The sequence below is a fragment of the Trachemys scripta genome, chromosome 8 (assembly GCF_013100865.1).
Source record: "Trachemys scripta elegans isolate TJP31775 chromosome 8, CAS_Tse_1.0, whole genome shotgun sequence".
NCBI lineage: Eukaryota > Metazoa > Chordata > Testudines > Emydidae > Trachemys > Trachemys scripta.
This window is the reverse complement of record NC_048305.1, coordinates 7,529,803-7,543,786: the sequence shown is the minus strand read 5'-3', so window position 1 is coordinate 7,543,786 and position 13,984 is coordinate 7,529,803. Positions and strand designations below refer to the sequence as shown.

General features: G+C 38.6%; 1 protein-coding gene across 3 annotated transcripts in view; it reads left to right on the top strand.

The window, feature by feature from the left end:
* The window catches only part of RUFY1 (RUN and FYVE domain containing 1), a 32,669-nt gene that overhangs the window by 9,855 nt on the left and 8,830 nt on the right, over positions 1-13,984 (top strand). For 2 of the 3 annotated variants that reach the window (XM_034778368.1, XM_034778369.1), the window contains exons 2-10: positions 2,652-2,825; positions 3,209-3,326; positions 4,060-4,161; positions 5,357-5,480; positions 6,669-6,730; positions 8,257-8,322; positions 11,193-11,262; positions 12,405-12,506; positions 12,978-13,094. In XM_034778368.1, coding sequence (XP_034634259.1) covers positions 2,652-2,825; positions 3,209-3,326; positions 4,060-4,161; positions 5,357-5,480; positions 6,669-6,730; positions 8,257-8,322; positions 11,193-11,262; positions 12,405-12,506; positions 12,978-13,094 — 935 coding nt within the window. Of the gene's footprint in view, positions 1-85; positions 155-2,651; positions 2,826-3,208; positions 3,327-4,059; positions 4,162-5,356; positions 5,481-6,668; positions 6,731-8,256; positions 8,323-11,192; positions 11,263-12,404; positions 12,507-12,977; positions 13,095-13,984 lie in introns of those variants that run through there. The other variant, XM_034778370.1, reaches the window with a different exon arrangement.

Here is a 13,984-nt window from a genome sequence, read left to right as displayed (position 1 = left end):
CTGTCTGAACGTGCAGCCAATTGGAGGCGGTGTTTGTGGGCCTTGCACCCTGATTGGTTTGGATAGGGAGTTAATGATGGGCCTCCGTCGCCCAATCAATGGTCTCTGTTTGGAGAGAGTGGGGGGAGCTGTTTCTCTGGCAGCGCTGGAGAGGGTGAGAAGTCAGTGGGGATAACGGAGTGGGGATGGTCTTTGGGGACTCGGCCTGGGGCCATTCCCGTGACCTCAGTCAGCTTAGGGGCTGTGGGGCCAGGAGGCCCTGGGGGGAGGGAGCAGGCCACAGGGGAAGGCAAACAGGAGGTAATGGGGAAAACAATGAGGGGGCAGGAGGTAATGGGAGAGCTCCCATAGGGGCAGAGTGCTGGGGAGCAGAAGATATGGGGGTCCCACTTAGGGGAATAATGTTGGGGGTGGGGGGCCATGGGCGTTCCACTGGGGGAGGATAGTGTTGGGGGCAGGGGATATGAGGGTCCCACTTGAGGGGAATAGTGCTAGGGGGCAGAAGGCCCTAGAGAGAATCCCCATTGGGAAGGACAAGAGGCAGTTGGATAGTGGAGCAGGGGGGACAGGAGGGGATCCCTTCAAGTTAGGCAGAGTGCCAGTTATTTCACTTAAACAGCAAGGAGTTAGGTGGCACCTTGAAGACTAACCGATTTATTTGGACATAAGCTTTCACCGGTAAAAAAACACTTCTTCAGATGTATCTTACTCACGAAAGTTTATGCCCAAATAAATCTGTTAATCTTTAAAATGCCACCGGACTCCTTGTTGTTTTTGTGGATACAGAGTAACACAGCTACCCCCTGATACTTGAAAGTTATTTCACTTGGCTGTTTCTCTCCTAAGTTTGCTAAACAGGTATTAATTGTGGAAACCCAAGCAACCCTACCACAGGGTGACCCAGGGCATGGGGTTTCTCTTCAGACCCACTGGAAGATCTTGTTGTCATTAGACGTTCAGGGCCACAAGTTGTTTGCTTGTGTTTACAGACATCCCTAACTACCCCTCTGATGGAGGGATGGGAATAAGATGAAGTTATATTACATGCAACAATGTTCCCCACTCTCTGGGTGAAGGATTAGGATGGAGTTTCAGCATGTGTGTTGCTTGTTGCAATAGCTTATGGCCAGTCCCAGGTTTACAGTGGTGCCATGGACCCGGGCCATGCTCAGAAGGGGCCCCGTCCTGCTCCCCTTGCACTATGGTCCAAGACCCCACCAGCTTGCTGGCTCCCCTGCTGCCACCACTTGCTCCTCTCAGCCTGCCCACCGGCTGGCCAAGGGCTCCTCTCTGCCTCTTGGCCCCACCAGCCGGCTCCTCTCTGCCCCGTGGCCGGACCCCAGTGCACCTCCGGCTCTGGGCAGTCTCTGCTTCCCACCACCTGTGGGGTCTTGCCTGTCTCTCCGGAGCTTAGCTGCCTGGGACTGGTGCAGAAGCCTGGCCAGTCTCAGCCAGTTGCGGGGAAACAGCATGGGGGGGGCTTGGCTGGGCCCCTCTAGGCAAGTGGGTCCTGAGGGAGCCCAGCCGAGACATGCCCTGGCCTGGCTGATTGCGCCACGCCTGAGGGCTGGAGTGATTCCCGGCCCCGGGACCAGCTCTGGCTGGGCTGCCAGCTTAGCCCAGCAGACACAGTCACCTCCCAGCAGAGTCAGTGAATGCAGCCAGGAGGCAGGGCATGGGGAAGTAGGTCTGTTGGAGCTTGCTGGGCTGTGAGGGGGTGGAGAAGATCTGTGTGTTGGAGCATATGGAGTGGGAATTCTGTGTGGGGTGCTGGGCAGTTGTGGGCAGGGGGGCACTGGGCAGGGCACTGAGCATTTGTGGCAGGGTCTAGGGGGGCACTGGGTATAGCGTGACCAGGGAGGCTCTGGCTGTAGGGAGACAGGGGGGTGTTGGGTGGGTGGGGGGCTGTGCCATGGCATGGGCCCGCCCCCAAGGGGAATGGGCACGGGCACGATGGCAGCACAGGGCCAGGCAGGCCACTGTGTGTCTGGCAACTACCAGTTTAATAGTGCCCTTGCACTGGGCAGAGCGGGACCACTCCTGCCATGCCTCACCCAATTGCCCCTGGCTGGCCCCTTGCTCTGGGGACTGACCTCCTGGTGCCATGTTTCATTGCTTCCATGGGGGTCTACAAAGGTTAATCCAGCCCTGCTTAGAGCCTTGGGAATCAAATAACAGTCTAGAGTAGCATGGAGTCAGCCTGAATCTAGAGACAGTGACAGAAGCACCCTTCAGTCTGGTTGTTATCCATATACCGCATAACTGTACTTCATTACAAAGTGTTTCTTGTTAGAGCCAAATTTTGGCTACATTTCACTGTCATACTATTACTTCATTTTTTTTTATTGTAAATTTGAATCTGGTATGTTGATTCTTGAATCTGAAATCACATAATACTCACACATGGCACCTAAATGAACCTCTGGTTGGTCAGTCAGTCAGTATTCTTCCTATGAATAGATTTTCTTTCTTCTGTGCCTTATGTTTTATGTCTAACATATTTAAAAATACAGTGTCACATATTCAGGCCTTGGGAGGCTAAGAGTTGAAAACTATACCTGGGCACTATCTTTCTCAATGTTATCTTAAGGACAAACAAGCCTGTATGCTTTCATTGGGGTGTTGTTTTTTTTTCCCCTAAAACTTTTTAGCTGTTAAATGCCACACAATGGAAGAGCGTTCAAACTTGATGAATATGATGAAACTCAGTATCAAAGTCTTGATCCAGTCAGCCCTGAGCCTGGGTAGGACTCTGGATTCCGACTTTCCTCCTTTGCAACAGTTCTTTGTGGTGATGGAGCACTGTCTAAAGCATGGGCTAAAAGGTGAGCACCATAGTTCGTTCTTAAATGAGTTTGGCTGAAATCATAGGAATGTTGAGAGGCTGTGGAAATCCATTCAGATTTGCCTTAATGTGGTTTCAGATCATATTACAATGTAAAATTTTAATATTTTATCAGCAAAATTGTGTGGAGAAATATTGGGATACAGTGAAGATCAACTACATTATCTGTTTACATTGTGATATGCTCTGTATCAGGTCTCTGTCATCTCCTGACTGAGGAATGAATTCAGTGTACGTACCGAGGGCCTGTAAGATGGAGTACATTTTAAGGGTTTCTTTTTATACTATTTGTGATTGTGGAGTTGAAGGAGGATGTTTGTCATTTTCCTGTTTATTAACACCTCTGTATTTCTTCCCTTTTAGCCAAGAAGAGTTTTATTGGACAGAATAAGTCATTTTTTGGTCCTTTGGAGCTGGTGGAGAAACTTTGTCCAGAAGCATCAGATATAGCAACTAGTGTTAAAAATCTGCCAGAGTTGAAGTGAGTTGAAGACTGGGGTAATATAATAACGTATCGTCTCTTTCTCTCTCAGTTGGGGAGATCTCATTCTCTGAGCCAGAGAACATAGTGTATAAATGTAGCACAAAGTTCTACATGTCTTTCATGATACCAGTTTTCAACACTTCTATATCCTCACCTCAATCTTCAAAAGAACCTGTCAGGCTAAAAAAGTATATTAAAAATTCCTTACCTGTGCAAGAAATAACCTTTAAACTATTCAAAATAAGAGAATTTTAAAATAGTTTTTAATGTCATTTGTCTGCTTTCTTGCTTTGTTTTTGGAAGATGTAAATAGACTAGTTTCACTTCCAAATTCACGAGCACCAGCAGAATGCTGCAATGGTTAGGTTACAAACAGTACAGAAGAATATTTGTATTTAAAATGTTTTTTTTATTGGAATTAATAATGACAGAAATTTTTCCTTTAGTCTAAGATATAGTAAAAACTTGTGTCTGATTTGGGCCAAATTTGACCAGATGCTTCCCATTCACTTAAATACGTGATTTGTTTAATCATTTCTCTATAGATGTATAAATATTTTTATTCTCACTTAATTTTCTTCATGGGTTTTTGTGCTCATTTAATAAAATATTACCTTCAACTTGGTTTCATCTTTATTAATGCTGAATTACAGAAATATTTTAAAAATTGCTTTTAAAATCTTGATTTATTGCAATTTTGATAATCGTTTGCATCTGTATTGTATTCTAGAACCGCAATAGGACGAGGAAGAGCTTGGCTTTATCTTGCACTCATGCAAAAGAAACTGGCAGATTACTTGAAAGTACTATTAGACCACAAACCTCTATTAAGGTACCCAGACACCCAATTTGTAGTATTTTGATGATATACTGTACCATTTATATGTAGAAAAGAGAAACATCTGTGCGTGTTGGTTTTGAGATAAATATCCTTTGTTCCTTTCATCTTTAAGTTTCTCAGGAAGTAAAAACAATGGATGAGGTTATAGTTTAATTTTTGAAAGTGTTGGACAGTGTTCTCTGTATATAAATGAGCAGAAATTGCATGTAGTTTATTAATGAATTGAGCGGTTTTTTTCAACTTTGCTGGACCTATCAAGATTGAATTGAACTAAATAAAATATGCATATAATTCATGGAATGAATAAATTATGTGAGCCAGTGACTTGAAATAGCAGGCAAGGTTGCCATTCAAAACTTGGGGAGAATGTAAAACTGCTCAGTGTTTGTAAAAGGATGCCATTATAGTTCTTCAAAATCCTGTCTGGTGATCGGACAGAGAACACACAGTTCTGTGGAATTTTTCTACTTTCTAAAGTAGTTTGGAACCCATACAATGAGCTTTGAGATCATACAATGTAGTTGTTGCTCTAAAACCTTGGGATACTATTGGAAACGTTTGTTCAGCAAACCATATGCAACATACAACATCCCCTAATATAGTTTAGTCTAAATTGATGAAATTAGTTACTTATTACCAGTGCTCTTTTAATCTCCAAGTACTACTGAAACAAAACATACAAAATCTTATTCTAAATACAATGGACAGTTGAGAGTTGGAGAATCTTTATCAAGGACAATCTTTCTTTAAACAGAGATTGTATTTTCTGTTATCTTTGATTTAGATAAAAGGCTTGGTACCTCTCGAGCCCTTGAATGCTGTTCTGTGATTGTTATAATGTTCATACAAAAAAAATCTTACATTGCTACAAGTGCTAGTGGTTGTGAATGTAAATTTAAATTTAAAAAAAATCTAGCAACAATGGCAGTGAATTTCACAAGTTGACTGTATACTTAGCAAACAAATATTTCCTATTGGGGTTCTGCATTTGTTGCCTTTCGGTTTCAAAGTCTATTCTTGTTCTTGTATTACAGTACGTGACAAGGAGAGGATCAGTATACATTCTACTCTTTTATCTAGAGCTACAATACCACTTTATATAATACTTTCGTTAAATGGAACTTCTGCTATTGCTGGAGTTGAAATCATGACGTGTGAGAATTTCCTCTAAATTATCTCTCTTTAGTGAATTTTATGAACCTGATGCATTGATGATGGAGGAGGAAGGAGCAGTGATTGTAGGTTTGCTGGTTGGACTGAATGTTCTTGATGCGAACCTTTGCTTGAAAGGAGAAGATTTGGATTCCCAGGTGAAAACTAGGTTTTAAAATAGAAAACTAATCTAATCTCAAATGGCTCCAACTCAGCAAAGCACTTCAGCATGTGCTTAGGTCTCATTACACTTAAGCACATGCATAAGTACTTAGCTTAATTGGGGCTGTAATTTGCAAACCTGGTCCGCTTCATGGGTTAATGCTGTCTGAAGCATTATGTCACAAGCAGACATTTGAAGTCTTTTTATGAGAAATGGAGCCCACAGACAATAAATGAGCTAATTATTTAAATATATGCTTTTGTGAAAAGTAGTCTGGCATTTTTAATAACAGCACTGTACCTACTGTCCCTGTGTTGCCTTTAATAGAAGTTCCAGTAGTTTGATTTGTTTTATCTACAGCAAGCAAATTAATCCAATTTGATATTTAGTTTTTAAAAAAATTACTCTCAGCTTGAGTTTATATCTTGCTTTCAGGCCAAAGGGAAGTTTGTTATAGTTTAATATGACCTTCTGTAAATCCAGCTGAATGCTAATTATAGTTGGGTTAGTGATGCTATAGTATAGGTTGGTGATGCAATAAAAATTAAAAACTCTGATAAAACTTCATCTGACCAAGGGCTACTGATAAATACAAGACCTATATGGAATTACTACAGAGAAATCAAGAATTAAGTTCATTGGAAATAAATTCTGTTACAGAGCACAATACTGAAATTCACAAAACACATAGCATACACTAGAAAACTTACCTCTTATTGAAGCTGGTACCAAATGTATACTGACAATTATTTAAGTGCTAAAATCTTTTTCAGCACAATTTCAGAAAGTGTGATTAAGACTTGCTGACTGCCATATATCGGGTTGTGATGCTTTCTGAATCACTACTGGAAACTGTTGTCCTATCTATGCAGCACTTAAATACTTTTTCAGTACCTATTCCAGGGAATCATTGCTGAAAGTAATTGTCAGCAATATTCAATTTCCTAGTGTAGACAAGGATAGATTAATTGTATCCAATGGATTTTGTTCAGTTTTCATTTTGATCTTTTTTTAAATAAAAAGGCAAACTTCTTTTGCTTCAGAGGATAAGAATTGTATTTCTAAACTTAAACGTTAAATGGGTAAAAAGTAAATGAAACTTAGATAATGGTAGCAACTACTGCTTGAAAGACTTTAACTTTCATTGTAACAATGTGTAACTTTTCAAAATTGTTTTTATCAGGTTGGAGTGATTGATTTTTCCTTGTACCTTAAGGATATACAGAACAGTGATGATAGCAAACAGTACGTATGATGATGAACTATCTTAATTACTCTTTCTATACAAAACTCAGAATATTAAACTGTTAAATGTTAGTACTCCCTTGGAGTGCATCAGTGTTGGAGACTTCTCTAACTGGATCAGAGTTCATGTCCTGAGTTTGGGCCCCCATAGTCTTTAAACTAGCATGATCTGAGTTTGCAAGGGTTCCGGGCATTAAATTCCTTAAAATGGAACATCAGATTGCATTGGTGACTCTTTTCATGGGGTGGATATATAGGGTGTGGCTTCCCCTGGTCTGGGTTGGTGGGTGAAGGGCATACAAAGGAAACTATGTACTACTTTGTTTACAGGGTTACTGTAGCCATGTTGGTCCCAGGTTATGAAAGAGATACCGTTGGGGAAATAGTATTTTATTGGACCAACTTTTTTGGTGAAGAAGACAAGCTTTTGAGCTCCACAGACCTGAAGAAGAATTCTGTGGAGCTTTAAAGCTTGTTTCTTTCACCATTAGAAGTTGGTCCAATAAAAGATACTTCTTTCTGAACATTTTTACCACTTACTTCGTGGTAAAGCAGCACCATAACTATTGTAATTAAAATATTGGTGGAAAAAATATCTTTTTACGTTTGTAGGTTGTTTACTTCGCCTTGCATTGTCATTTCCCCCTGCTCTGCATGGGTCTTTTCACACAGGTGAACAGAGGAGATACATTTACAAAAAGAGGAAAAAGTCAATGTAAAACCATAAAAATGGTCTAAGTGGACTCGGGGCAGGTGCTGCATCTGTAGCCACTTTATTGAAACGGACTAGATTTTAAGTTTGACAGTGTCATTTAACAGCTGCTATGACTTTGTATCTTTAGAATGAGTCCTTCATTTGTTTTCCCTTTTGCCCCTTAGAAATATCAAATGCAGTTGGTTGCTATGCCCAAAATATTAACTATTTATACTTCCCTTAATATTTCCTGATTAAACTGAAATTTACCTTCTTGTCCCTTACAGTTTTAATTATAACGGCATCATCTATTACACACTTAGATACCCTACCCCTTTGCTTACTTTTCTGACTTTGCTCCAGTATGTCAGGTTAGCTGAAATCTCTTATTGTCACAGGGGACCCTTTTAGCATCGGCATCTCTAAGTTTGCCCTATAGAGCATCCTCACTTGGTCTGTATGTGTGTTTGGTAACCAACTCCTATCCTTTTTTTTTTTTTTTTTTTTAATTTCTGGTGGCATTCTATTGTTTCTATGTCCTTGTGAGGGGTTTATTCTTTTTTTATTTCACTTCTTCCTTTATCCTTGCTCATGTTTTTTGGCTTATAGTGCTGCTACTTTGCCTCTTCAAACTTCTGTCTTTCATCAGTAGTATGACATTGTTTATTTTAAATGTACTGACAAAGTAATTTTAAAGTCTTGTACGGAGGTTGTCAACTTGACACTTCTCTTATTCACCAATGTGGGAAGGGCATGGTGATCGAATGTCTAGTACAGATTAACACTTCAAAATTAATACACCCTTTTACATTTCTTAATGTTTAAAAATTAGAGATGCAGGGATTACTGCTGTGCTTGACCAGAAGCATTATGTGGAAGAACTTAACCGTCATCTAAGGTAAGATTTGTCTGTTTGAATGCGCATTCATTGTTCTTATTTTTCCTGAGACTTTTCTCTGTGCCCTGCCTGTAACTTTTTGTAGAATTTGCTCACAAATTCATACACTAAATGATGATTCTTTTCACAATATGTGGATTTCCAAAGGAAACTCATTTCTCATCAGTTACATAATCCTCCCCCCCCCCCCCTTGCTTTGGATACTTAAACATCAGAGCAAGTCTCTTTCAGTTTTGTAGTTAACACTTCTCAGTCTCAAAATAAAAGCAATAGAAATTGGCCTAGAAGGCTTGAGAGAATCTTTCCTGGGAAAATAACTGTGTAGTATAAGTTGAAGTCTGTCTGTTAAACAAAATATTTTGTTGTAAGGAGGTGGTACTATTGGCTTATAAAAGCAGTGAACATAATTCACAACTCCATATGGTGAGTTTACTAATTATCTTAAAGTTGATACAATTTCCTGCAAATAGTAATAATGTTTTAATAAAAATCAGCGTTTTATTGCAGAATGCCTTTGCCTTCTTTAGCTTCCAATTCTGAGATCGTGCTAGTGTTTTAGATCGTATCTTACCTTTTCATCCTCCTTAGAAGAAGAGTTAACATTCAAAATATGAATGCACACTTAATTCAGAAATATAGTCCTCTTCGATTTTAGGAAGTTTCAAGTTACTGATGTGTAATTTTAAGAAAAGGAACCTTATTCAGTTTGATCACTTGTACAAAAAAACTAAGTATTGCCTAAAATTTTGTGTTCAGAAAATAGAACTACTGTAAAAATGTGGATTCAAAATTATCATATTCTGTTTCTAAATATATCATAGCACTCATTATAATCTTAGCAGTAATTTTAAATTAAAATACATAGAGGAAGCATCCAAGACTGGATTTGTATAACAAATGCAACTTTGGTGGAAAGTCCTAGAGAAGTACTAATCATTATGCTGTCAACATTCCTCCTAAAAATTAAACTTAATTTTGTATCCAGTGTGAGAGTTCTTGGATGACCAGATGTGTTTTTAAAACATTAACTAGAAAGAGGTTGGTGTGCTTATATTTTTTTTCTTTTTTCAGGCACATTTGCTTACCCTATTGTTAAAAATCTATAACCTGCAATTTGTTCAATGTCCATATATGTATGTTTCTATTTATAACTTTATTAGAATGTTTAATACATTTTTTTCTTATTTTAACCTTGACTAAACACTAAAGGAATCTTTCAATAGTTTATTTTGTAACTGTGCCTCTTGCTTCAAATGTTTGTTGTTTTTTAGCATGACTAGTTTACACTTGTTTAAACAAAACTTAAATTATCTGATCCAACCACACCTACATCAGTACTTAGTCATTAATCTGCACCCTGCGTTGTTTATGAACAACTTCAGTGACTAAGCAAAATAAGCACTGATGTCAGTCATTCCTAAAATGGAATTAATCTAAATAACGTTGCAGAATATATTCAAGTCTCTTAGCCAGTGTGTTGGCTCTTTCCTGAAAGACTTCACATAAACAGACCACGCCAGACTTAAAGATCTTATTCCAATCTAAAATGGCAGCTGACTTTCTTTTGCAAAAGAAATGTAATATTACTGTTGATGATGTTAGAAATCAATTGTACGATAAGTGAGAATACTTGTAGGAATGTGAACTATCCTCCATGGCTAGGCTGGAGAGGAAATCCAGTTGTTTCTCTGCATTTTAACTATGGCACTTTTCAGCTCTTCAAAATCAGCTGAGAAGCATTAAACTTTTGTCACTAAACCAAGGATTACAAACTAACCTTGGGATTCTGTCAGCGGTTGAACTCTTGACAAATAGTTCTGTTATCAGACTTCTTTTCAGGCAGGGCAATAGTCCTTGATCCAGGAAGTCTGTGGGAGAAAGCTGAACGGTACTACTCATGCTTTTAAAGCTAGTCTGCTTTTGAGTGCTTTGCTGAATTGTCTCCACAGACGATAGCCCTAAATTTTTTTCCGGGTACATACGTTCATCACCCCAGTGGTAGAAGTTAACTGGTTCCCAGTGGAGATCTCTAACATAATTAAAAGTTAATTATTTGGTTTCTGTTGCAACTTGAAGTAATCGCTCTTTAGATAATAAGATTACCCTTATATCAATATTGGTCTAGTCAGAGTGTGTACTTTTTCTTCTTGGTATTCCATTATCTACTGATTACTATGGATAAATTTGTGACTGTAGCCTCAGTTACTAAGTTACATAGTACTAGTTTTATTTAGCTCTTTAATGGTGTTGATCTTGTGTTACCAGATAATTTGGATTTTTGACACAATATTATATGTGGTACCATTGTTATGGGCTCTGAACTGGAAAAGTACCAAAGCAAATAAAACAATGTACTAATGTAAGGCATAAGAGGTCTTAAATATTTAAAATAGCAGAAAAGGCACTTGGAAAATAACTTAGGTTTTGTAGGCTTTTATGATTCTTTACAAACTCAAACCCAATCCCGGGCCATGTTCTGGCACCTTTTCACAGCTCTAGATACATAAAGGAGCTGGAACCCAGGTAGATCTGTAGCAGAGCATTCCAGGCCACCATAACTCAGAGCACACAGCTCAGAGGGGGGCCTCAGAAATGAAGACGGTATGCTAATTGTAGGAGACTACCTACTTGCAAAGACATACATTTAGAAAAATCAATAAAGATGATAAATTTTCTCTTTTCGCTCCCCCGCACCTTGCGAAAGAAGCAGTTGGCTCACCTAGGGGCTCTATACCAGCTCGAATTTTTGCCTTTTCATCTGCTAGTTGCTGTTTATGGGAGACTGTTACGAAAATATAATTGTGAGGATTAATAAAAGCTGAACATGTCATTCTTTTTATTTAAAGCCAAATGTAAATCTTTTGCCACAGTTGCACAGTTGGTGATCTCCAGAGCAAGATAGACTGTTTAGAAAAGACCAATTCAAAACTCCAGGAAGAGGTTTGTGGCTAATTTTACCTTTTTAAAATACAAATGTGTTATACAGTCAACTGAGAAAGTTTAATTGTTACATCCCTAAAAAGGAACGGGGAGTTTTGCTATTTATTTCAGTTGGGCCAGGATTTCACCCCAAATCTGGAGTGAGTTTCATGCTTGTGAAATGTGGGGACTAATAGGACTGGCTTGAGTCAGAACACTGTGAAAGCTTTCCCACATACAATACCATGGTGATAAATGTGGTATAAAGACCTAGAAAGTTTTGGTTGTTAGAAGTGATGTTGGCAGAAGACTCCCTGTTATACCAGTGCTTTCAAGATGTCTGCAGACTCTGATCTGTCTGATCAAGTGTTTTTATAAAGTGTTTTTTCTAAACAAAACAAATCCAAACTTGCCCAGTAATGAGGAGGCATTAAATACCTCATTCCACTTCCTCCTTAAAATGTTTGCCTCCTTAAATTATGTCAACAGGACATACATCTATCCCCAGCACATGCTCTCATTTCCCATCTAAAAGAGAGAGGAACGACTAAATCAAAAAATGAAACAGTGAATAGGAAAAAAGTTGTAAGGAGGAGTCACATTTCGGCTTCCTAGCAAAAAAAAATTGCAAATAAGAATAGGATGCCCATCCTACTACAGTACTGTACCTATACAGATTATTTTAAATTATCTGAGTGCGATTTTACACTTCTCACGGCATTCTGCAAAGTCCAGCCTCTACCCCTGCTGTAGATGTCACTTCGTGACAACGCTGTCATCCGCTCAAAACATGTTGGGTCTAACCTTCAGTGTGCCTCATTTCTGAGCATCCTAAAGACAATTATGTTGACAAAACACATGATAGTCCCAACCTTGCACATCCCAAAGCTATCTATGATAAAACAATGCAGCTCACATATGATCCATGCCAGAATTCAAACTGGTATTTCAAGGTGGGAGGCAAATGTGTAACTCACCAAATTAAATAGCCCCATAATTAATAGTTTAAAGATTAGCAGTGACTATTTTTTACTTAGCTGTATTATGAAACATACAGTACTAAGATTTATTTCTAACAATATTCTAAGTGGTATGTTTAAATCTCATTCAGATGCTGAACACTTGTCTGTGTTCACTATTGTCTTATTTTTTTCTTTAACCAGCTTGCAGCAGCAACGGATCGTATCGGTTCACTTCAGGAAGAACAGCAACAATTAAAACATCAAAATGAATTAATTCGTGAGCGGAGTGAAAAGAGTGTAGAGGTTAGACATCCAGTTCAAGAATATGGGAGATAGGCTGTCCTCTGATCGATTAGCTTCAGTATTATAAAACAATTTTAATTTGAATGCTAACCTTGTTTATTTATAGATATGGGTATTGAACATGTTCCTTCTGTTTAAAATTTGCTTCTCCTATAATACACATTTAAAAAAAATAAAATTAGTACCATAATGTACAATATAATGAAGCCATGTCTGTTCAGATGTACGCTGCAAATCTTTTTTTAAGAAGGGGGTGAAGTATCTTCAAAAGCACTGGTCAGTTAAAAACCTCAGTACTAATTTATTTTTGAGAATTCATTTTAATATTGACCATCTGATTTAGATGTAAGATCAATTCTGTGCAATCACAGGAAGTAATTTTATATTAAAAGAATGAATAGAAATATTTTATGTCCCATAACCAAATTGCAAGCAAACTTCAAAAACAACTTTTCCTAATGTTTCATGTAGGTAACAATACAGGATACAAAAATAGAACTGGATACCTATAAACAGTCACGCCAAGGTCTGGATGAAATGTACAGTGATGTCTGGAAGCAGTTGAAAGAGGAAAAAAAAATTAGGATGGTGAGGATACTACATGGCAGAGGGTGAAATGAAAGATTGTTTTTTTTATCTTTATTTTTAGTGCTATAACATAAGCATGTAATACAAAAATGCTGTGGATTGCTTGAATCCAGGCTCCTTGCTGCACAGTGGATTTTCAAGCATCTTTCTCAAATAGCTTAAACAGATGGACAGCAACAGTCCATAAAGAAAATAAAACATAGAGCTCATGGAAAGTTAAGAATGAAATCCTCCTCTTGTTTGCTATACTGTTGCAATGAATACTATATTTTTAACTTTTTTTTAATTGTCAATGCAAAAAAGTGACTGTCTCTTTCTTTGCTGTTATGCATTGTTGTGACTTATAACAGTCACCTCTCAGGTGGAGCATTCTCTCAGCAGTTATGGACTGGCTGGATTAAGAGCCCTTTGCTTCATTTCAGACTTTCAGCTCCTGTAGCCAGTCCCTACCTAAAAAGAAATTCCCAGAATAGAGAAGACTGACTTAAACCTTCAATTCTACCGTCTAGAGCAGGACTGCAAATAAAATAAAGCAGCAGAATGCTAAGAGTTAGAATATACTGTCAGGTTTCAGAGTAGCAGCCGTGTTACTCTGTATCCGCAAAAAGAACAGGAGTACTTGTGGCACCTTAGAGACTAACAAATTTATTAGAGCATAAGCTTTCGTGGACTACAGCCCACTTCTTCGGATGCATAGAAGTGGGCTGTAGTCCACGAAAGCTTATGCTCTAATAAATTTGTTAGTCTCTAAGGTGCCACAAGTACTCCTGTTCTTTTTGCGGATACAGAGTAACACGGCTGCTACTCTGAAACCTGACAGTATATTCTAACTCTTAGCATTCTGCTGCTTTATTTTATTTGCAGTCCTGCTCTAGACGGTAGAATTGAAG